We start from the raw sequence: 25293 nt of genomic DNA, 5'->3' as shown, positions 1-25293 counted from the left end.
GTGGCGGGGTGAAGAGGAAGTGAGAGGTGTCAAGACCTAGAATTCAGCTGGCTGGGCCCGAGGCGTTTGCCAAGGGATACAGTAGAGTCCCAGAGAAAAATCAGGATCAGAAAGAAGAGCTCTAGGAAGTTGAGTAGCATATACTTCTGCGATAAAGTTGGGCCAAGGGGTCCATTGAAATGGGGAGGGGGCTACAAGTTCCATGATAGTGGTGTTAGAAGGAGGGGGGTGGGGTTGAGTTTGGTCTTCCTGGGGAGGAGGACTAAAGAGAAAAATTAACCATAGAAAAGTTTCTATGACTAGACAAATCCAATCCCAAAATCTGTTTGAAGGGAAAGAGAAACGGGAACCCTGCTGATAGAATCACAGGGCAGGGGGTGGTGGTGGTGGATGTGATCGAGAAAAACAAATTGGAGGCAAAGACTGGGGATGGTCACGGAATAAAGCCAGTGGCACCCCCCTCCTTGTAGTTAGTAGTAGTTTGGAAAGAGAGTATCTTGCAAAGTCAGGGGATCAGATCCTTTTCGCTGACCCTCCGGCATCGCCTCCCCCTCCCCTTTCCCTCCGGGGTTAGGGACCGCGTCTGGCGTGGACACGCCCTCCGTCCACGTTCTGGACCCCCGCGGGACCCCCACTCGGGTGCAGATTGCAGGGCTCGAGTCTCCGAGTTGGGTTCCTAGGGCTTGGAGGGCCCAGAGGGCAGTGCCAGGGAATCCAATCTGGAAACTGGATCCGAGCGGACGCGGGAGCTCCACCTGCGCACCGCGGCCCCACAAGGCCCAGGCAGGCCCGACGCCGAGCTTCCGCCGCCCCGCCAGAGCCCAATACCGACTCCTACGCGCTGCGCCCAAGAATCCTAGACCCTCCCCACGGACTGCCACTTCCCGCAGGCGCCCCGATACCGCGCAGTTACCAAGGCCAGCGAGGCCCAGGCCTGCTCAGCAAGGGCCGCAGGTCCCCGCACACCCACACTTCCAGGACCCCCCACTTACCTGTCTCGGGCTCGGGGATCCTCCTCCTCCGCCCGCGGTGCACGAGCCTCCCAGCTCCGCTCGCTCTGCGGGAGCTCCGGCCTCGCCCCGCGCCCCGGTGTGAGCTTCAGCCTCCCGCGTTCACCATTTCCGAACTTCCGGAGCCCCTGCGAGGCGGCGGCGCAGCCCCTGGTTACGGGCGGGAGCCCCGGGGGCGCGAGGGCAGCGGCGGGCTGGAAGCCCCGAGCCGGCCCCGGGCGCACCGCGTCCCCTAGCTGGCTCGCCGCGCACAGCCGGGCCCCACCGCCCGGCGCTGCCAGACTCTCAATGAGCCGCTCGCCCGCTCTATTGTTGCTCCTTAGGGCTCCATTAGACAGAATTGGACAACAATGTGGCGCCTGCCATTGGCCAGGGGAGGCAGCCGGCGCTCTGATTGGCCGCGCCCGCGCCCGGGGAGCCCCGCGTTCTACAGTGTCCGAAAGATTCGAAACTCCAGAAGCTCTTCTGAGCGCCTCGGGGCGGGGAGGGGGCGCGCCGGGGAAGGGGTGGAAGAAAGTGGGCTGGAGGAGGAGCGTCACAGATATCGTGACAAGTCGTTTCCGTGCGCCCGAGAGCGTGTGAATTGCGCCTAATTACTGTGTCCGGTGCGCCTCAGCATAGACGTGTGTAACCCCTCGGCTTCTGGGGGCGCGGGCTCGGCTGCGCGGCTCTCACTGGCCGGGGGCGCTTGGCAAGGCCGAGCCTCCCTAGTGGCCCTGGCGGCTGGGGACGGGTGGCAATTCAATTACCGCCGGCAGGGTGGGGGTAGACTGAGAGCGCGGGGGTGGAGAAAGGAGGGTGCTCGTGGCATAAGTGCCAAGACGATTTTCCCAGCCTCCTTCCGGCTCTGTTTCGGTGTGCTCCCAACTATGCTGCTTTGGGCATCCTTGGGGGCTATTGTTTTGGGGATTCTTTTCCCATACCCCCTTTGCAATCTTTTTTTTTTTTTTTAAAGCAGATCCTTAAAAAAAAAAAGTCTTGATGCGATAGGTTATCATGTAGGGTAAGTGAGGACGATGGTTTTTAAAGAGGAGCCCATGGAGGAGAGCTGAGATTCCTCCTGCAGCCTGCGGGGGACCGGTTCCTTGCGCTCTGCGCCCCTTTCTCCTGCACCCACCCCAGCCCACCCCACTCAGCACCGGCCTCCCTTTCCCCCACCCCTTTTCTCTCTCCCCTTCTTTCCTTATTTCTTCAGCCATCATCTCGATTTCTTTTCCGTGGTGGTGGAATTCCTTTTTTTTTTTATGCTGGCTCTTGCTGTTTTAAATTAACAAATAATTTGATTTTCTTTCTTTTAAAATAAAGTAAAAAGTGACCTCTCTGTCTCTCCCAGATGGTGTCGGACGCTGGACGCGGATCCCGGAGTACTTCCGGGGCCGAGCTCAGGTCGCCGGGGGCCCCAGGAGCGGTTTTAACTTTCGCCTGACTCTCCTGTTCTGACGTCACGGGCCAGAGGAGCAGCCCGGCCTGCCGACGAGGTAACAGGCTTCAGATTCCGGAGGGCGGGGGGGGAGGGGACCTTTGAATGGCGACATCTGGAGCTAATGCCCTGCGCGGCCCTCGCGTGGACGTCGCCTTTGGTTTCTCGGGTTCTGGGTCTCGGCCTATTTCTGTCTTTCTTTCCTTCTAATGTGTCATATCTCTCTCTCTCTCTCTCTCCTCTCGTTCTTATTCTCTCCGGTCTATCTTCCCCGTTTCAGAGTAAAGACAACCCACTTCATTGATGGGAAACGAGCTTTCCGCCGTCTCTTTCCCTTCAGTCCCACCGTGCGGCCCCTCGTTTCACATAGGAATTCCCGGGACCTCACAGGCCGGGCTCACCTGCCTGGGGGCGCAACCCCCTTCCTCCCAGCACGACCACCCGGCCCCGCCCGGGCTGCCCAGCCGCCTCGGAGCCCGGCGCTGCGGGCTGGGACGGATACTTTGCGGGATCCCACAGTAGAGCGCGGAACCTCGCTTCCTGAACAAGCCTGGGGCGCGCTTCCAGAGGAAGTCAACCCAGAGGAGCCTCCTGGCGGAGGCGGGGAGGGACAGGCGGGAGAGGGGAAGAGTTAAACGCGGAAGAACCCGGAGAAGTTCCAGAAAGTTAGTGGGACCAGGTGGCGAGTGCGCTCCCGCTGCAGCACAGTCCTTAAGAGAGACACAAAACTGGCAATTCGCAGTCAAAAATTATACTGGAGAGGAGAGGGAGAGAGACAGAGAGAGACAGAGACAGAGAGGGGGAGGAGGGAGAGACTCTTTCCATGTGGGGCACAGGAGTGAATCTGGGATTACTTGTGCTGTGAGCCGCATAGAGCCCAGACCCCACCTTCCACATCCTGAGGTGAGGGCGGGGCCGGCAGGGTAGGTGCTGGGTTGGAGAGAGGAGCCTGCGGCCAGATTGGGGGGGAGGGCGGGGGGTTGCCGGCTGTCTAGGACAAGGTTTTTGAAGAAGTGTAGATATTTTGGACCCCCCCCCCCATGAAGTGAATGATAGAAATGCACCTAGCTTTGAGGGCATGTGTACCCAGGCATCACTCTTCCAACTCTCCAGCTAGTGGCTAAGGAACCTCATTTACTTTGTAGGGAGAGAGGCCACATGCTGAAACCAAACCCAAAGGGACCTGCCCCACCCTACAACACCCATTCTCTCTCTGTCTCTCTCTCTCTCTTCTCTCATCCTTACTCTTTCCTCGGTTATGTTCACCATCTGACAGACCTGGGCCCCAAGTTTTCTATGTATCCTCAGGTTGGGGTGCTCACATGAGTGAATGGCATAGAAGATGGAGTGAGGTCACTGCCCTCATATCTCAGCAGGCCACTCTGGGATCAGTCCCTCCCAGTTTGGACTGAGGGTTGGAGGGGAGCAGACCCAGCTCCCTAGTGAGGCATCCAGACCCAGGTAGCAGGGACTAACTACTCCCAGAGTCACCCCTACCTGCCTGCACCTGTGACCTCAATTTGCAAATGTCTCACAACTTCACACCTGCTTTCAGCCTTCCTTCTCCGCAACACTCAACTCTCATGCTAGACTCCCACCCAAGAGAACTCTCCTTTCACATCGTCTGAGAGACTCACAAGCACAGCCTCAGCCTGGGGCGTCCATTTGCTTTGTGACTTAACACTCCTGTCACTCTGTCCTCCCCTCAGTGACTCAACTCAGACAGGAGTTTATGCCCACGTGGTTGTGCCCTCTCACTCAAGACAGAGCTCCAGGGCCCTGAAGGTGTCTGGGCCTGGAGCAGAGACAGCCAGGACAGACAAGGTGCAGCAGGTCAGAAAGCCCATCCTCACGCGGTTATGCGCATTCGTGCTAGTCCTCTAAGTTCAGATTCTTCTGTTGCCGCCCCTAAAGTGACAGGGTCGGAGGAAGGTCGGAGGAAGGCCCGGGTTAGAGCTCCCAGCGGGAAAAATCCACCTGCACCTATGTTCTTGCCTGACCATCCCTCCCCCGCAGCCCTGCCCGGGCAGTGGCGGGGCCTGATGCTGCGGCCCTGGTAAACCTGGGGTGAGGTTGAGGTTGGGAGCTGCAGGGGTGGGCGCCGACGGGGAGGACCCGAGAGTCATTGACTTTTGCGCTGTTTGCCTGCGGCCTCGGAGCGAGCAGACGCCATCTGTTTGCCGGCTGCGGCGCATCCCGTTTAATTACCCTCCCGGCAGCCTAATAGAGATGATATTAAACTAAATCTTTCTGACATTAAAAGTAATTATCCCCAAACCAGTGGCTCCGGGATGCAGTGGCCCCTCCCTTCCCACCTCTCCCCTGGCTGCCGCCAGATTCCGTTAGTTTGGCTGAAACTCTTCACACGGCAAGGCTGGAAGGCAGGGGGAGCTAAGAGAAAAAGGGGGAAAAGACACCTTTGGGAGAAGAAATCTACACCGGCCGCTCAGACACGCTCCCTGCACGGCCACAGCCGCTACTGTGCGCACGGAAATGCCTGTGGACACACACACACACACACACACACCACCTGTGCAGAAAGACGGACAACCACAACATTTCCCTCTGGATCACCTCACGAGTTAATAAGGCTTTCCACCGTGCACCCCGGGGCACACAGGGAGAAGCACAGCCTGGTGTGTTTCTCCCCCGCCTCTTCCCTCCTCTACTCTCCCCCCCCCCCCATGTCGGTTGAAGTCGCAGCTCTGGCCTAGGCCAAGTGCAGGCAGCTGGGCGCAAATTTGGAGCCAGAAAGAACCTAAACGCTCGCCTTCCCAGGCGCTCACCCTAACCCCCATCCCAAGTCCCCAGTCTTAGTTTACATCGTGCGCGCCGCAGTCTTGGAGGAGGCAAGTCCTGAGATCCCACCTGAAAGGTGAGAAAACAGACCGGAGAGGTGAGGTGATTCGTGCCACCTGTCACGTCGAGTCGGGAATTCCAGCCCCCAGCACCAGGGAAGCCCCAACCCAAGTCCGAAGTTTTGCACGAGTCCAGGCACGGGATCTGGCCCATTTCCACACCCTCGGACCCCACTGTTTCCCTACGCACGAACCCGCCACCCCCAGCCCAGCCCGACGAGCGGGCAGAGGAGGCAGCGGGGCCGCTAGGGCACCGGCGTGGAGCGCAGCCGCTTCAGAGCCCCGCTGTGCACCGAGGCGTCGGCCGGCGAGCAGGGGGAAGCGGTGGCTCGGGGGCGCTCTGCTTCCAGCCTCCAAACCTGTGTCTGAGCCCGGGACCAACGCGCGCAGCGTTCATCGTCCAACTACTGGCATTTATTTTTGAGTACCTACTGTTTACTTCCACTTTGCTAAAAAGCATGGTGGTGTGGTGTGGTATATGTGTGTCGTCTTGCTTAGTGCACACACTCTTGGGGGGAGCTGTGGCTGGCGCTGCAGGTCCTGCAGGCGAGTCCGCCCGCCAGATTCCGGGGAAACCAGGCAGCTTGGCCCAGGGATACAGGGTTGCAGAATCGCCAAGAATTTAAGAACCCAAATCTGACTTCCACACTGTGAGCCTACCTTCCGTACTGGGCGGGTAGGATCAGATCTGAGGAATATTTTTAGTTGGTTCGATTTCATTTAATTCACCCATCACTCATACAAAGGCGAGAGAATGGGTCATTTCATTGCATCGATTCATGTCATTCGTGTTGAGCACCTAAGAATGTGTCAGGCCCTGAGCTTTGGAGACATCTAAAGGGCTCCTCGACCAGCCGGGGACTAGATCACCTACAGAATGACCTTGCTGGGGGCACTAGGCTGAGGTGCCAGTGGGAAGAAGGGCTCCAAGGAAACATCCTGAAGAAAGGAACCCCTCGAGAGACTTAAATCTCCCTGATGGAAACATGATTGTTACTTGTTCTGATAATGCAGAACATTTGAGACAATCCAGCAGTGTAGATCTGGATTTTTTTTTTCTGTGTCACCACACTTATAAAATGTACATTTTGTTAATTGCTTTTAAAAAATATGATTCAAATGTCATTAATTCATTTATCTACACAATATTTTAAAAGCATTTTTGCTTTCTATTTCATTGTATGGCTGTAGCTTAACTTACTTAGCCAATTCTCTATTAACAGGCATTAGAGCTGTATATCATTTTTGCTGTAATAAACATTGCTGCAATGAACATCCTTTGTGACTATGTCTAATGATATCCTTGACATAATTTTCTGGAGATAAGGTCGATTGTTTGGAGGTAGGTTTTTTTTTTTAAGGCTTTTTATAGTTACCTGTCAAACAACCTTCAGAAGAGGTTGTATCAAGGAGCACATTCAACAGTAATACATCTCCCTGATTTTAAAGAAAAATTATTTTCTGCTAGTTCAAGCAGGAGAAAAGAATCTCATTGTACAATGATTTGCATCTCAGTTTTCTCAGTATGTGAATTGTATTAAAATGTTTTTGTTTATATCCTTTATTTGTTTTATCTGAGTCTCTCTTTTCATTAATTTATAATAGCTGTCTGTATATTAAAGATAGTGGTAGTCATTTATCTGTATTTATTTTTGCTTACTCTTGTTTTATTGTTATGCCAAAGTTTTATTTCACATTACCAACTCTGTCCCTCTTCTTTGTAAATTTTATTTACAGTATCGCATGCACTAAATAAATTTTCAAATTTAACTATTCCAAAGCATTCATCTACATTTTATATCAGCACTTTCCCACTATCTACATTTATGCCTTTAGTTCATTAAAATTTGATTTTGATGAAAGGTATGATGATTTTAACTTAACTTCCTCTCCCCCCACAGCAATTCTTAATGATCCAACAATTCTTCCACTGACCATATACTATAGACTGATTTTTCGAAAGAGCTTAGGTCATCTCAGCACTTTATAGAGAGCTATTGGCTTTTGCACTACCTTCACTATTTTAATTACTGTTAGTTCTATAATTTTTAGGCAGCAAAGTCCTCCTTTTGATTTCTTCTTGATCTTTTTTTTTTAAATGACGTTTGGAAATGCAGTCTTCTGAACAATATTCTCAACAAATAAGCTAGTATAGTAGTAGTTTATAATAGTCTATTTAGTCTGCCGGGTAAACATTTTAGAATTTTTTTTGAAAGCTAGACCCAGATATAAAGTAAAAAAAAAAAAATTAAAAACCCGTTGGAAATTTGATTTAACTGTCTTCAGAAATTAATTTGAGGGAGATTATGTGTCTTCACTATGTGGGATATTTCCACCTGTGACAGGGTATGACTTTCATTTATTCATGACTTTTATATCCCTTGGTAAATTTTGATATTTTGATCCTATAGTTCTGTGTCTCAATCATAGCCTTTGGGCTTTTTTTCCCCTTTAAATCCAGAGCCCTGCTCAGCTTTGGTTATTGGTGGTTCTGGATCCAATGTGGGACCTTTTGTATGCAAGTTCTTTATGCTACCATTACACTGACCCCCTTGTTCCTTACCTTGGTATTTTATGTTACTATTACATTTAAAAAACATTTATGAGAGAGAGTGATTGAGAGTGCACTAGAGCATCACTCTGACATATGCACTTCTGGGGATCAATCTCAGGTCCTCATGCTCACAGGTCAGAGGTTCTATCCACTGCACCATTTCCTTGGCCACATATGGCTAATGTGAACAGAATATTTTCACCTATCCATTGTCTAGTTGGTTATCACAGGAGCATGAGAAAATTATACACAAGCATGCCCATCACACACACACACACTCAGCTGGAACTGTGCAGGTGTGTGTGTGTGTGTGTGTGTGTGTGTGTGTGTGTGTGTGGACATTGTTCACCCATGTGATAGTTCTTGGCCCTTTCTCTTGGTTTCCCTCTCCTAAGAGGACTTTTAAGAAACTTATTTTGGGAACTAGTCCTGGGGCTGATGCACTATCCAGACTCACTGTGCTATGTGACAGTGGGTGAGTCACCAGCCCTCTCTGGGTTTGCCTCCCAGTCACTTTGTAAACATGAGCAGTTGCATGTGGAGAGAAGAGCTTATGAAAAAGGAAGGGCACTGGAGCCAGGCTTCTGGGAACTTTGGACTACTGGATCAGCTTAGACTTGTGTCTTGACACCCATTGAAACATGTATCAAGGAACTGTCATGTCCCCTTGGCCTATAATCCTATCAGGACCAAATTAAAGGTAGGAGGGAGAAAGGAAGGGAGGGAGGGAGGGAGGGATGAGGTTATATGGGAAAGACCTAACCCACCTCTGCCGCTCATCCCTCAATACTGCTATCTCCTCACCATTGACACTTTTCCACCTAATAAATTTTCCTACTTTGACTTCTACCACTATCACTGCCACCCCACCTCCACAACTCAGTCCATTTGCTGCTTCCCCCAGGGACCAGGCAATCTCCCTTCAGGCCTTGTAGTCTAGTGAGTTTGAAGCTTCTTAATTTGTTCAGAGCCCAAAGGTGGGGTGTCCAGCATGTAGGATCAGAGTGAGGGAGCTGGTTTGCCCAGTCTCATAGCTACTATCTCCAAAGAACCCCCCCAAAATCATCATCAGGCCAACATGAATTACCTTTGCATTAAGAAGTTAGTTTTGCCACATTCATTCATACATTTAGAATTTTTTTTAAACACTGGATTATCTACCCTCTATTCTTAATCTAGAATTCTCAGGCTGAGATGGTTCGGTTGATATCAGAGCAGTGTGGTCAAACTGGGAGGAGTCCCAGGAGCTGTGGGAACTCAGTGAAGGCCGGTCTGGGCTGCCATAATGGCTTTTGAGAAAAGGTGAACCCCATCTGGGAACTCTGATCAGACCCCACTCTGCAGTAAACAGTCCAGCCCAAGCCTGCAGTCTGGAATCCCAGAGAAAGAAAATCAGGCATCCTACAGAATCAATATGAAGCCTGTCCCTCTGGACTTAGGTCTCCAGGCTCCTGTAAATGTTATCTGCCTTACTTGGGCACACACTGGTAACATTTGCATTGGACTTTTCTGCAGGTTTGGCAACACAGAAAGTCTTACTGAAACTTTCCTGTGCTCTGGGTTCAGACAGAAGCAAAGGTAACCCTCAGAGAGCATGGTAGGTGGATTGGATGAGCTGATGAAGAGAAGGCCTAGACTATTTTTGAGACCTTGAGCAGCCTGAGCTGAAGTCTCTGGGTGGTGCAAATCCATCAGAACTCAGCTATCTAAGTGCTTTAACTCTGAGCTATCTTCCTGGTCCTCAACTCAGATTTAAATTAATAGTTTGAAAAGGACGCCAATGGGGCACAAAGAAAATACAAAAAAATGATTACTTTTTCTTTGTATCATATGCTATAGTAAAATTATTATGATTATTTTATTCTCTATTAAAGATCTAAACTACCAAGTTTTTTTCATATGCATTACTTTTTTAAAGACTTTTAAAATATTTATTCCTTTTTGTTGCTGTTGTAGTTGTTATTATTATTAATGTTGTCATTGTTGTATAGGACAGAGAGAGATGGAGAGAGGAGGGGAAGACAGAAGGGAAGAGAGAGACATCTGCAGACCTGCTTCACCGCTTGTAAAGCGACTCCCCTGCAGGTGGCGGCGGGGGGGGGGGGGGGGGACATGCTCAAACCGGGATCCTTACGCTGGTCCTTGTGCTTTGCTCCATGTGCGCTTAACCCACTGTGCTACTACCATCCGACACGCTGTATTACTTTTTATTACCTTTTATTCCTGCTAAGTAATTTTTTAAAATTTTATTAGTGATTTAATAATTATTGACAAGATTGTGAGATAAAAAGGGTACAATTCCATATAATTTCCACCACCACCAGAGTTCTGTATCTCATCCCCTCCACTGGAAGATTCCTTTCTTTTTTTGCCTCCAGGGTTCTCTGGGGCTCGCTGCCCTATTAATCCACTGGAGGCTCCCCACCCCTGCTATTTTTGTTGCCCTTGTTGTCGGATAGGACATAGAGAAATAGAGAAAGGAGGGGAAGACAGAGATGGAGAGAGAAACATAGACATCTGCAGACCTTCACCGCCCATGAAGTGACCCCCACTGCAGGTGGGGAGCCGGGGTCTTAAACGGGGATCCTTATGCTAGTCCTGAGCTTTACGCCATGAGCACTTAACATGCTGCGCTACCGGTTCTCTATTCTTTAACCCTCTGGGAGTATAGACCAAATATCTTTATGGGGTGCAGAAGGTAGGATTTCTGGCTTCTCCACTGGACATGGGCATTGACAGGTCGGTCCCTTCCCCCAGTCTGTTTCTATCTTTCCCTAGTGGGGTAGAGCTATGGGAAGGTGGGGAAAACTTTCACTCTCATCTTACAGACAAAGGAGTATGATAAATGCAGGACATGACACCAAGTCGTTTTTTTTTTTTTGGCCTCCAGGGTTATTGCTGGGGCTCAGTGCCTGCAATATGAATCCACTGCTCCTGGAGGCCATTTTTCCCCCTTCTGTTGCCCTTGTTGTGGTTATTGTTGTTATTAATGTCGTTCATTGTTGGATAGGACAGAGAAATGGAGAGAGTAGGGGAAGACAGAGGGGGAGATAAAGACAGACACCTGCAGACCTCCTTCAACGCTTGTGAAGGGACTCCTCTGCAGGTGGGGAGCCGAGGGCTGGAACCCAGATCCTTATGCTGGTCCTTGTGCTTTGCGCTTAACTCGCGGCGCTACTGCCAAAACCCCCCCCCCCCCCGCCCCAAGTTGGTTTCTACCATGACAGCCCTGCACAGCAAGAATTTGTGACCAAAGGGGGCTGTGAAAACACAGGCTGGTGCCAGACTCTTGGCTGGCAGTGAAGGCACAGTGTGGTCAGTCCCGGGGAGGAGGAACAGGAGGAAATGAAGAGGCACCAAAGAAAGAGGCTCCAAAGCCTACAGGAAATACTGCCTCCTTTTACCTCTTCTATTCCCACCCCAGAGATCAGTTGAGAGAATCAGGAGTGGGAAAATGGAGCTTAACTCCACCTCTGAATCTCCAAGCAACCTCTCTTCTTTTTCTAAACAAAACAAAAAGTATGTTCATGCTGGAGGCTCTGAGGTCCCATGTTCAACTCTTAGAATCATCATAAGCTAGACCTGAGCACTGTTCTGGTAAAGAAAAAAACTTATTAATGATTTAATAATAGTTCATAGGATTATAAGATTATAGAGGGATTTTTACATACCGTACCCACCACCAAAGTTTTATATTCTCTTCCTCCCCAAGTCTCAACAATAACTGCCATAGTTCTCACAAAGTCTTTTTTTTTTAAATTATTTATTTATTGGATAGAGAGAGTCAGAAATCGAGAAGGGAAGGATAGAGAGGGTGAAAGACAGAGAGACACCTGAAACAGTGCTTCAACACTTGCAAAGTTTCCCCCCTGCAGTTTGGGGCTAGGGGCTTGAACCTAGGTCCTTGTGCACTGTAACGTGCGCTCAACCAGGTGCGCCACCACCCAGCCCCTTCACAAAGTCTCAGAGACAGGTTCCTACTGTTATTTTTGTGTGTGCAAGTTCATGTGTTTCAGTTCTTTAGATTCCACATGTGTGAAACCATGATAGGTGTCTTTCATCGCCTTGCTTACTTGATTGAGCATAATCACCTCCAGATCCATCCATTTTGTCCAAAAGGCCACAGTATCATCTTTTTAAATTGCAGAGTAGTAAGTACTCCATTGAGTACATGTCCCACAAGTTCTTTATCCAATCATCTGCCAATAGGCATTTAGGCTGCTTCCACCCCTTGGCTATTGTGAATAGTGCCAAGCAGCCTCTTTGGTAGATGAAAGGGACTGTTCTCTCCCCTTCACCCCTAGCTGTAGGTCACTTTGAAAGCCACTTTCTATGCCTCAGTTTCCACTGGCATGAATTAGAGATGAAGGTGGGTGACTGTAGATGGGTGAGGAGCTTGCAGGTCAGCAGGTGCCTGCAATGCCTCTGACATGAAACAGGGCCAGCTTGGGGAATAGCTAAAGCCTGAAAATTTTCCTTGTGGCTGATGGGACTGGACTAGATGGCATCTACACATGAGTGCCACCTCAAGTCTGGAGTTTAAGCCACAAGTAGACAGAAAGTCTGCTTGTGAACCGATTTAAATTATTAATTTTTATAGACACAGATAAACAGAGGGAAAGGGTAGACAAGACGAGAGAGAGAGAGAGAGAGAGAGAGAGAGAGAGAGAGAGACTTGTAGCACTGTTCAAGCTTCTCCCCTGCAGGAGGGGACTGGGGGCTTGAGCCCAGGCCCTTGTGTATTGTAATGTATGCACTCAGCCAAGTGTGCCATGCCTGGCCCCTGATTTAACCCCTCCCCCTAAGCCTCAGTTTATCAATGAGAGAAATAAACAGTTCCATCCCATAGGGTAGTTTTGTAATTCACTCATTTATATGACATTTACTGTCTATGCCCTCTGCCAGGCCCCTTGGTGAGACTTCTGTGGAAATAAACACAATAATGTGGTAAGTACTCTGCTACAAGCAAGCAGAGGGGCTGGAAGAGATCCCTGACTTGTCCCTGAGCATTTTGGGCCTCTTGGAGATTAGTGGAGTGCAATGGTAATAGCCTGAACCCTGGAACTGAACTGCCTATTGGATTCCCAAGATTTTGTTTTACTAGCTGTGTGACCTTAGGCAAAGGATCTACTCTTTTTTGTCTGAGTTTTCTTAAAAATGAAGATAGTAGTAACTCCACCTTATAGGCCTACTGTGAAAATTAAATAAGCCAATATAAGTATTTAGTGCCTGACAGACAATAAACATGATACAGATGCTATTATGTATTCACTAACTTTTCCAAGCATCTGCACAGCACCAGGTACATGATGAGGAATAAAACAAGTCATGGATACTTACCTCATGGAGTTTATATGTCTTAGTCAAGACTGCAACCGAGTTATATTTTTAATTAGTGATTTACAGGATTATAACAGGGATATAATTCCATATCATACCAACATGTAGTGTTCAGTTCCCAATAACCACCCGTTTTCTTAAAATCTTTAAGAATGATGGGCTACTTTTGTTTTCTTTGCAAGTGTTTCAATTCTCTATATTCCACGAGTGAAACCTAGTCTTTTAAAAATTGTTTTCTTTTATTTCCTTTTTGTTGCCCTTGTTTTTATTGTTGTTGATGTCATCGTTGTTGGATAGGACAGAGAGAAATGGAGAGAGGAGGGGAAGACCGAGGGGGAGAGAACGACTTGCAGACCTACTTCACCTGTGAAGCGACTCCCCTGCAGGTGGGGAGCCAGGGACTCGAACCAGGATCCTCATGCCGGTCCTTGCGCTTTGCGCCACATGTGCTTAACTCACTGCGCTACGGCCCAACTCCCCCATCTAGTCTTTTATCTCCTTTTCTTTTTTCTTTTGCAGATATTTAGAAAGACCTTTTTGGTAGTTGTACAGAGTGGTTTAAAAGAGGGGACTGGAGAAAGGGAGATCAATTAGGATGCAGTTTTTTTCCCTTTTGTTTTATTGTTGTAGTTGTTGTTGTTATTGATGTCATCGTTGTTGGATAGGGCAGAGAGAAATGGAGAGAGGAGGGGAAGACAGAGAGGGAGAGAGAAAGTTAGACACCTGCAGGCCTGCTTCACCACCAGTGAAGCAAACCCCCTACAGGTGGGGAGCCAGGGGCTCAAACCGGGGTCCTTGAGCTGGTTCTTGTGCTTTGCACCATGTGCGCTTAACCCACTGCGCTACTGCCCGACTCCCGGGATGCAGTTTTATAACCCAAGTAAGAGAAACTAAGTCTGAAGGGATTGTTATATCCCAGTGGGATATATAATGGAGGAGCAGGGGACCAACTTTGGAGATGTCAACAAAGTAGAAGCTAAAGGATCCTTCTAAATCACTGTATATGCTTTAAAAAGAAAAGGCATTGCTTAAATTCTGGCTCTGGACATAATGAGTAAGTTATTTTTGGAGAGCTGAATTATCTGTAAAAATGTGACTTTACCCCTTTTAGCATTCACTTCTCCTGCACCACCCACCAGCGTTATCTGAGGCCTGAACTACAAATCCACTGTACCCGGTGGTCATTTTTTCCTTTTATTGGAAAAAAAAAGAGAAATTGAGAAGATAGGAGACAGGGAGAGAAAGACATCTGCAGCACTGCTTCACTGCTTGTGAAGCTTCCCCCTCTGTAGGTGGTGACCAGGGCTGAGCCAGGGTCCTTGGGTATGGTAATGTGTGCCCAGTCAGGTGTGCTACCATCCAACCACACATTCACCAATATTAAGACATTATTATTGGGCCAGCAAGATAGTTTACTTGGGTAGTATACTCCTTTGCCATCTGTGTGACCCAAAAAGGGAATAGCCCTCTTTGCCTGACTTCCTTGACTGTAGTGGTTGTGATGATGAGTGTGGAGGAGGGAGTAAAAAATGTACAGTGCCATCTTAATGTTACTGAGAAGCTGAGACTCAGAGAAGTTACTCATCTTTAGGGCATGAGTGGCAGAAGCAAGGATGGAACTTCAGTTGCTGGACTGTGTGCGTAATCTTCCTCCCTCTAGGGATCCTTAAAGGGATCAAATGATACACTGCATGCAATAGGCTCACAGGGTCACATGACAGGCAAGTGCAGTGCTTATGTATGGGAGTCACTACTTACTGAATTTAGGATTCCATCTGTGGGTCCAGAAGTGGGTAGGTGAGGGTTTGATTAGAATGGTGGAAGTGAGTCAGTTGTTGATGCTGAGCATGAAGACAATTAAGCCCTTATCCCACATGTGAACAAGACCCATCTGGGCTTTCCAGAAATTTTCAGCACATTTATAATCTCTTAAAAACCCACGGGAGGGGGAGGGGGGCTGGGCGGTGGTGCACCAGGTTAAGTGCACATAGTATGAAGTGCAAGGACTGGTGCAAGGATCCCAGTTTGAGCCCCCAGCTCCCCATCTGCAGGAAGTACACTTAACAAGTGGTGAAGCAGGTCTGCATCTTTCTCTCTCCCTCCTCTCAATTTCTCTGTCTTATCAAAAAAAAAAAAAAAAAAAAAAAAAAAGCCACAGGAGCAGTGGATTCATAGTGCAGGCACTGAGCCCCAGTGATAATCCTGCAGACAAAACAAAAAACAAACAAAAAAAACATCCTGAGGGCTGGGTGGGGGTGCATTTAGTTAAGTCCACACATTACCATGTGCAAGGACCTGAGTTTGAGTCCCGGCTCCACACCTGCAGAGAGGATGTTTCACAAGCGGTGAAGCACATCTGCAGATGTTTAGATTTTTCTCTCCCTATCTCCCCATTCCCTCTCAATGTCTCTTCTATCAAATAAAACAGTAATTAAAAAAAAAAAAAGCAGAAATGGCTGCTGGGAGTGGTAGATGTAGTGCTGTCTCGGAGCCCCAGTGATAACCCTGGGCAAAAAGCCCAACAAAACCAAACAAATGACCCACTTCACTGATCGGCACGCTCAGTTCAGCATGTGGAACTTTTTTAGAATGATAATTTAATGCAAGTGTAAGCTTATTTTTGTATCACCAACTGAAATTTATAAAAACCTAGATCTATTACCCTACATTAAAAAAGACAGATGCTCTAATTTAGACTTTAGATACTTATAATTCAGAGATCAACACCTCTGTGTCCCTTAAAACTACTGGCGTCAGACTATGACTATATCCAGATACATAAGCCAGATAGGTCCCCAAACTACATCTTCTGAGAGGCAGTGGGAAGCCTTCAAATGAATGTTTCAACTACATAGTTGATAATCCAAGAAAACAAAGAAGGGAACTGGAACGAGGCCTGGGCTGACAAGGAATCCTGAAGCTTCAGTTTTAAACTGCTGGACAAAACAAAGAAGCAACAGCTAAGCAGAACACTGAGCACATCCCCCCCCCGCCTTTTCTAGTCCATGAGGGCTTTGTGCACCTATAATATCCCACCACACATGGCAGTCTCTCTTTTTACATTTTTCTATATTAAAGAGAAGGGAGTCTGAGAGGGAGAGACACACACAAAGGAGAGGCACCATAGCACTGCTTCCTGAGTGAAGTTTCCCCCATGTAACAAGTGTGCTCAACCAGGTGAGCCACCAGCCGGCCCTGTGAAGTTTCCCCCATGCATGGTACTCTCACTTGGTACCAGGGGCTTGAACCGGGGCACTCGGTAAAGTGTGCCTCTCCCTTCCCCCAACAACAGCTTTCCCCTAACTTTGAACAAATCTGGTGGACTCACTTTTAATGCCTCAGGGGGATGGGATATAGAACCCAACAAGAGAACAGTAAAGGTAGAAATGCAAAGAACAGTGCTATTTTTATGGCCACAGAAGCAAATCACACTGTTTTTCTTGGGCCACAAATTTATGCAAGTCATTTAAATGTGTTTGTAGGCATAAAGCTGTTCTGGTCTCTGGTTCTGGAGCTCAGTAAAAGAGTGCCGTGAGTGAACAGTGGGATTTAGAAAGCCTTCTTTCTCAGCACTGGGGACATTAAAGATAGGAATTCAGGGGCCAGGCTGTGACACACCTGGCTGAGCATACATGCTACAGTGCATAAAGACTTGGGTTCAAGCCCCAGGTCCGCTCCTGCGAGGGGAGACACTTCACAAGTAGTGAAGCAACGCTGCAGCTGCCTGTCTGTCTCTCTCCCTATCTTTTCCTCCCCCCTCAATGTTTTTATTCAATAAATGAATAAATAAATAAATAAAAGCATTAAAAAGATAGGCATTCATAGGCCTGAGAAAGGAGAACAACGTTCTAAAACGATGTTTAAAAGTGGCATATAAACATACACTTTCAAGTGTGGCTCATCTAATAACTATTTTAAAAGATCTTATTTATTTATTTATTAATGAGAAAGACAGGAGAGAAAGAATGAGCCGGACATCATTCTGGTATATGTGCTGCTGGGGATCGAACTCAGGACTTCACGCTTAAGAGTCCAACGCTTTATCCACTGCGCCACCACCTGGACCACTCATTTAATAACTTTTTTTTTTTTGCCTCCAGGGTTAGTGCTGGGCCTCAATGCCTGCACCATGAAACCACTGCTCCTGGAGGCCACCCCCCCCCTTGTTGTTGTAGCCTTGTTGTGGTTATTATTGTTGTTGATATCGTTCGTTATTGGATAGGACAGAGAGAAATCAAGGGAGGAGGGGAAGACAGAGGGGGAGAGAATAGACACCTGCAGACCTGCTTTACCGCCTGCGAAGTGACTCCCCTGTAGGTGGGGAGCCGGGGGCTCAAACCAGGATCCTTATGCCGGTCCTTGCACTTAACCCACTGTGCTACTGCCCCCCCATTTAATAACTTTTATGAAGTTAATTTCAGAGTAAAGTCTACATTACTGGGAAGCAGAAGTGTAGGAGTTAGGAGAGAACAATCCAAGTAAGATGGAACAAGTTAAACATGAAAATGAAAGCCGAGTTCCCCCCACCACCACCCCATACACACCTCCCAGACCATGACTGCTGCTCCTGAGTTCAGGGCTGTAGCTTCTCCATGGCAGCTACAGTACAAGGTCTCCATGGAAAAATGCTTGGTGTCCTTGTACATCTGTAGTGTTATAAATGACTGTCTGATGGGGCCATTAGGCTAGGAAGGTGGGAGTGAAGTGGACAGGGAGTGCTCAGGCTACCTTCCACCCCAGCCTCCCTCTCAGCCTGCTTTGAGAGACCCCTGGGACTAGAGATGTACATAGGGAAGCAGACTTAGCACTGTCTGTTAGGAACCCGTCTCTTAAGAGAGTATGCAGGGAGGTTCCTGACTGGAGCACCAGAAAAAAGACAAGGTAGAATTTTCTTGACCAAAGTTCATTTCCAGAGGGAAAATGACTAGCATATCTCAGGCTTAGCTATTACTCTTCTGAGAAATTCTTTGCTTGGGCCAGGGGAAAAAAAACTGAACACTTAGACTTTTTTGAATAGTGAAAAGTGCCAACATTGCGACCTACAGGTGACAGAGAAAACAGACATGGAGATATATTTCTGAATACAAATCATGAACCATGAAGAGTGTCAATACTGCTTTCATTAACTAAATTCCAAATCCACAGATTAATAAAAATCCACATTTAACTATATCAAACCCCAAATTGCTATACATGGGTTCAGGCAATACAAGCTTTCTGAGCTGAGTTCCCAAGTTTGCTCTCAAATGTACGAAGTCAAAATTTTCATTTCCTTCATGATGTAGGAGTCTAATATCTAATATTAAAACAATAGAACAGTGGAGCAAGTTCCTAATATAATTCAGTTTAGGGTTGGTGATGGGTGGCTGACAAGACTTGTGTGATCAACATTGTACTTAAAACACCCTGTGACAAGGTCTAAATACATTGTAGGCTGATGGACCAGTAATCTGGGAGTCGATATCTATGCCATTCTAGTTGCTCAAAATACAAACCTAACAGAAGCTTTCTGCAGCTGGGCCAGATACAGAAGGAAGTCCTACTACTGGTCCTCTTCACATTACCTCAACAGTCATATTATGCACATAAACAATTTCCCATGCTGCAGTGGAACAGCCAATACCTCCTAGAAGGAACCCAGACACCCAAAGCAGCAGCAGTAAATAAATATCTTGAATATATGTCAAATGTAGTCCTCAAATACAACTACACATCTTTGTAAAGAAGTCAGAAGCCAGAAAGTACCACCAACAAAATGAAATGCTTTTTTTTTCTCCTATAATGTTTAATCTCCATGCCAACTAGTCCCACTGGACTCCCCCCTCCCCCTACCTCTTAAAATTAGGTGACAACACTTGGACTGGGTTTGGTGTATTGCACCAAAGTAAAGGACATTGTGGGGTGGGGTTCAGGTCCTAGTCCATGATGGAGGAGGACCGAGGTGGAAGGTTAGAGTGTTTTTCAGAAAACTGAGAAATTTTACATAGCTACTAACACTGAATTTACTGTTGACTGTAAACCATTAACCCCTCCCCCCAAAAAAAAATTACTGACAAAATAAAAATCCAGTCATGAGAGTAAAAAGGCAGAAGTGCACGAGCCTTGGCTCGATGAGACATATCAAGTACACAGCATCCTGGTGTCATGGGACAGACAGAGCTGCCCTCAAGAGGGGAGAGGATGGGCACTGTAGAGGTAAAAACTCACTTATGATCAGTCACACTTGAACAGTGTACTTCTTGTTAGATGAGGGTGAAGAGAAAGGGGGCAAGGGAGGGTACAGAGTTGTAAGTCTCAGTCATGTGGGCTGGGAACATACACTCGTGCATGGGAAATTTTAAGTAGCTATGTTTATTACTTTTTTTTTTTCCAGCAATCTTGCAAGAGGCAGAAGTGTGACATTTGAATTCAGTGAGACGAGCATGTAGGTTGGTAGGCTAGGAGCCCTTCTCTTGATGCAGGCCTCTGGCTTGTCAAGGGAAGGCTGGTTCCACCGCTGGGCCATGTTTATTCTTTCGCTTCAAGGAAAAGGGTTTCTTGAGGGAACAGCTTTACCTCCAATAATGATTTATTTGGGTCCAGCTGGGTTATCTAAAAGGAAAGAAAACACATATTCAAATGACTAGAACAAGCACTTCTTGTTCCACATAGCATTCACACAAGGAATGATTTTTGAGCCTAATATCTTCTGGCATGAGCATTTTCACATCTATTATTTATTTTATCTTCAAAATCACCCTGTGATGTAGGTGCTGCTATTTCCATTTTAAACGTGAGAAAGTCAGGGCTCAGAGAAGTCTGGTCTCTGAGTTCAGTGAAGGAATTAGCATTTGACCGTAAGGTACAGGTTCACAAGCCTATTCTGGGTGAGTGGGTCCTTGACTCCTGTATAGCTCAGCAAACAGGGAGCTCTTAGGGAAGGGTACTGGCTAAACAACTGATGGGCATTCCTGCTTGGGTAACGCCTGGTAGCAGAAGGAGCTTTTCTGCTTCATGGAATAAGAGCTAAGATTTAAAAAAAAAAATTTATTTATTTTCCCTTTTGTTGCCCTTGTTGTTTTTTATTGTTGTTGTAGTTATTATAATTGTTGTTATTGATGTTGTCATTGTTGTTGGACAGGAAAGAAATGGAAAGAGGAGGGGAAGATAGAGAGGAGAAAGAAAGATAGATACCTGTAGACCTGCCTCACCGCCTGTGAAGCGACTCCCCTGCAGGTGGGGAGCCGGGGGCTCGAACCGGGATCCTTACGCCGGTCCTTGTGCTTCACACCACGTGCACTTCACCCACTGCACTACCACCTGAATCCCAAGAGCTAAGATTTGGGGGCTGATCTTCCTGTTAACACTACCCACAGAAAACTGTACACCAATAGATCCGGACGGCCATCTCCTCTACTAAGTGGAGCCGCCTCAGAGACTTTGATCTCCTTGATGGAAGGGGTAGGATGAGGTATAGTAGAAGGGGAATATTTAGTTGGAGAAAAAGTGAGTCAATGTCATAACATGACTTTAAAGTTAGAGATTAAAAGAATCCTTATAATTTGAACTATAGAGAGTAAAGCTAAACAAAATCTTCTTGGATCAGTAGGGATATGCTATCCATACAGAAATCAAAAATTAGGTTTAAGAGCTCCTGGCCAGAAGCAAAAAGACACAAAAGGTTTTCTGAGTCCAAAATTGAGGGAGAATAAACCAAAACTTTCCTCCTTATATATATAAAAAAGAACATGAATTTTAAAAGTTGAGAAATGATGGGTTAGTACAAAGGACGGGTTGCATTGGATCGACCTTCTCGTGGTGCATCCCGTGAGTACCCATTCATTGGGGAAACTGACGATCCTTCCTAGCTGACTGAATCCACATGGATCCCAGTCACTTTCAAAGCCAGCAACAAACAGCTCCTGACAGCTTTCAACCTGACGCTGTTGACTGGCTACGGAAGAAGGGCAAACACTAGAAGAAGTACAAAGGACAGTGGGTTTTGTAATCAGGAAAATTTTGATTTGAATAATAGTTTTGTTGGCTATTAGCTTTATGACTTTGGAATTAGTATCAACCTTATATAGAACTGACATGAGAATTCAATGAGGCAAAAAAAAAAAATCTATAATTAGCATAAGGTATAGAGCAGGTGTTCAGTGATGGCTGCTGTGAGAACAACTAGAAGCAGAGACAACACACACATACACACACCCTCCAGTGTGTGCAAGGGGAGTCCAGGAGCAACCTGCTGTCAGATAAAGAGCTCTGGGCCAGTGGGTGAGACTACAGCACCCACGGCAAGTAATTTTGTCTTCTGCTCCTTTCAAGCCACACCCAATGAGAGAGCTCTGCTGTCTTCTAGCCAAGGGGTAGAGGGGGCCCTAGGGGGACTAGTGTCACAGGCAGGCTGGTGAGCTGAAGGAGGAACACTATCTTCCACTGTATCCAGACGGAAACCTGGTATGCCCAGGAGGGTCATTAAGGAGACACATCCACCTTCAGAATCCTCTTTGCTTATAAGGAACCCAGAGCAAAGCTGCTCTTCTGGTATCTCTTGGGCTCTGGGTAGATGGGCAGACAAGGCAGTGGGGAGGGCCTAGCCTGCTGTCTGTCTTCCAATGCACTGGGGGGCAAGCTGCTGGCAAATGTTTACCCACTTCCCCAATTACCGTACAATACTGCACCAGCTTCTGTCAACAAACAGAGCTATGCTGCCTCTCTTCCGAAGAGTTGGCATTTTCTGCCCAGCTGCTTCCACTATTGTTCTTAATTAACATGCCAGAGCTCTTTCAGCATCTTCTACTTTGTTATTTGTGGTTTGTAAATAAGATGTTTGTTGGAAGAAACCAAAAATTATAATAGTGCATGCCGGCAGGAAGATAAGCTAGGAAGCAAAAGAGGCTGTAGCCTTGGGTCCGAGCTGCACCCTGCCTGAGTTGTCGATATGTAAGGTTAGAGGTTCAAACACTGAGTTTTGGTTTGAGAAATGAAAAGCCACATAATTTTCCCAGTCATTTTTTTAAAGATCTATTTATTAGTTATAAAGGAAGAATCAGAGTACCACTCTGGCACATGTGATGCTGAGGACTGAACTTGTGACCACATGGTTGGTTATATGTTCGGTGCTGTAGTCACTGAACCATTTCCTGGCTTACCTTGTCATTTTTAAAAAATACTTTACTAGGGGTCAGCTGGTGGTGCACATATCACCATGTACAAGCATCCTAGTTTAAGCTCCCACTCCCTACCTGCAAGGAAGACACTTCAAGAACGGTAAAGCAGGTCTTCAGGTGTCTCTCTCTCTCTCCCTCTCTATTCACCCTCCCCTCTCAATTTCTCTCTGTCCTGTCAAATAAAGATAAAGTAGGGAAAAAAAGAAAAGGCTGCCAGGAGCTGTGGATTCATAAGACTGATACAGAGTCCCAGCGATAACCCTGGTGCCAATAAAGAAAAAAATACTTTAATGAGGAGAGAGATACAGAGAGACAGACACAGAGACAAAAACCAGAGCACTACAGAGAGATAGACACAGAGACAAAAACAAGAGCACTGCTCAGCTCTGGCTCATAATGGAGCCAAGAATTGAACCTAGGAGCTCAAGCCTCAGGCATGAAAGTCTTTTGCATAACTATCATGCTGTCTCCCCAGCCCTACCCTGTCATTTTTAAATGGGAGAATCAGGATCTAAGAAGGTGGTAGTTAAAGTTTATTGGATATTTATTGCATACCAGACAGCTAATGCCATCTCGTTTAATCCCGAAAGCAATCAAGCAAGGTAGGTGAAATGACAAAAGGCTCAAAGTGGCTGCCACTTGTTTTAAGGATCCACAGTTGGCAAAAACCTGTTCACAAAGTATAATGGTTAAAAAAGAGTGAAGCAAATATAAATTCAAATCCCAGCTCTGTTACTAAAGGCCTTGAAAAAAAAAAAACATACAATCTGCGAGCCTCAGTCTTCCCACCTGTAAACTGGGATTAATTATATTTTACCTCCTTTACAGATTTTTGCGACAGTTAATGGAGTCAAGTTGGTGAAAGATCACAAGCAGAAAGAGCTCAGCTGGTGGCAGTCTTTAAAGTAAGCCCTCACTTAAAAGCCCTTAGGTTCCTGGAAACTTTAAGCAAAACCCTATATGATGAAAGCAAGTCCTCAAATAATTTTGTTGGGATTGGATCCCCCCTTCCTTCAGCTACAACATGATGGATGACAAAATGACGACAAATGAAACATTATTTGAGGACTTGCTGTGCTGACTGGAGCACTGTCTTGAGTAGGGGTTCTCATCTAAGTTAAAGTAATAGCTCTTCCCTTGAGGCCTCCTAGAATCCACATCAAGCGGTTTTTCTTGTTTCTTCCCCACCACCTTTCCCTGACATGGCATCTGGAGATCTCTGTTGGCAGCTTCAGTGAGGCGGTGTCACCCAGTGGATAGCTTCACAGCAAATATGACTATGTTGGGACTGCTTGCTATCATGTCCCAGATTACCTGATATTTTGTCCCCTCCCCTCTGAAGCTCACTTTAGACAGTACTTTCAAGAAGAATCTGCATCACTTTTCATTTTCTTAGCATGGACAAACAGGCTGTGGGAAACCTAGGGGGAAGAAGGATGTGATGCCTCTTCCCAGCAAGTTAGTGGCCAGTGTGAAGGCATCCCGCAGTGCCCGAGCAGAGGTGGAACTTGCCAGGGGCTTCTTCTGGTAGGAAGGAGCCAAGAAACCATTTTCTAAGGAAGCACTGAAGAATGGGAGATGTCTCCTTGGTGGGAGGGTGCTAAGAAGTGATGGTGCATTTGCTACAGTGGCAGGATAGGGCAGTGGCAGCTTCTTTAAATATCAGGAAAGTCTACAAAATGGCTCACTTGGAATAGTGCTCCTGCTTTGTGACATAATGAGGGACCCAGACTGAGTGCAGCCCCCACCTCAATGGAGAAAGCTTTGATACTATGGTGTTTTTCTCTTTCTGTCTCTATCTGTGAAAAGTCGACTTGGAATGATGAACCCACAGTAATAACAAAGAAATAAAAAATAAATAAACATCAGAAGAATCAAAAAGTAGACAGAGTAGTTGTATTACCCAGTTGATCAGAAAGACTTTAAACAGAGAGCAATAGTTGCTGGTATGGTTGCTACACCCCCAACCTCCAGTGCTGGGTATTCACACCTGTATGATTCCACTGCTCCCAGTGAACTCTTTCCCCCTTTAATTTCAGGTAAAGACAGAGAGGGAGAGACAGTGAGAGACAGACACCACAACTTCATTCTACCAGTCCCTTCCCTTGGTACTATGTATAATGCTCCCATATGGAGCTGGAGGCTTGAACTTGGGTCCTCACAGATAAAGTATGAGCTCTACTTGTTGAGCTATCTATCTCCTGGCTCCTCTTTTACCTTTCTTCCTCCTCTGTCTGTTTTTTATTTCCTTAAATATGTATTTATTTATTCTCTTCTGTTACCCTTGTTTTTTAAAAAATATTTATTTCCTTTTTGTTGCCCTTGTTTTTATTGTTGTTGCAGTTATTGTTGTTGATGTCGTTGTTGTTGGATAGGACAGAGAGAAATGGAGAGAGGAGAGGAAGAGAGGGGGAGAGAAAGATAGACACCCGAAGACCTGCTTCACTGCCTGTGGAGCGACTCCCCTGTAGGTGGGGAGCCTGGGGCTTGAACCGGGATCCTCTTGCCGGTCCTTGCGCTTTGTGCCACCTGTGCTTAATCTGCTGCGCTACTGCCCAACTCCCCCTTGTTTTTTATCGTTGTTGTAGTTATCCCTAGGGTGATTATTTATTTATTCCCTTTTGTTGCCCTTGTTTTATTGTTGTAGTTATTGTTGTTAGGACAGAGAGAAATGGAGACAGGAGGGGAGACAGAGAGCGGGAGAGAAAGAGACACCTGCAGACCTGCTTCACCACCTGTGAAGCGACTCCCCTGCAGGTGGGGACCCTGGGGCTTGATCCTTATGCCGGTCTTTGCCCTTTACGCCATGTGCGCTTAACCTGCTGCTCTACTGCCCAGCTCCCTATGGTGATTATTACATTTTTAAAATATTTTATTTATTTTATTTTTGAGCGAAATGCAGAGAGAGACATACACAGAGAGAAACACCAGAGCACTGCTCAGCTCTGGCTTATGG

General features: G+C 46.9%; 1 protein-coding gene and 1 long non-coding RNA gene across 2 annotated transcripts in view; one reads left to right on the top strand and one right to left on the bottom strand.

Moving 5' to 3' along the window:
• The first annotated feature begins 1494 nt into the window (after positions 1-1494).
• The window catches only part of LOC132542837 (uncharacterized), a 56208-nt gene continuing 32409 nt past the window's right edge, over positions 1495-25293 (top strand). Inside the window, exons 1-3 of the long non-coding RNA XR_009553805.1 lie at positions 1495-1633; positions 2344-2488; positions 23166-23242. This is a non-coding gene — a long non-coding RNA (uncharacterized LOC132542837). The remainder of the gene's footprint in view (positions 1634-2343; positions 2489-23165; positions 23243-25293) is intronic.
• Positions 19515-25293, bottom strand: part of FAF1 (Fas associated factor 1) — a 347080-nt gene continuing 341301 nt past the window's right edge. The window contains exon 19 of the mRNA XM_007536689.3: positions 19515-19773. Within this exon, the coding sequence (XP_007536751.1) occupies positions 19690-19773 (84 nt within the window). The 3' untranslated portion in view covers positions 19515-19689. The remainder of the gene's footprint in view (positions 19774-25293) is intronic.

This window comes from Erinaceus europaeus, chromosome 13 (genome assembly GCF_950295315.1).
Source record: "Erinaceus europaeus chromosome 13, mEriEur2.1, whole genome shotgun sequence".
Lineage (NCBI taxonomy): Eukaryota > Metazoa > Chordata > Mammalia > Eulipotyphla > Erinaceidae > Erinaceus > Erinaceus europaeus.
This window is presented reverse-complemented; position numbering and strand designations above follow the sequence as displayed.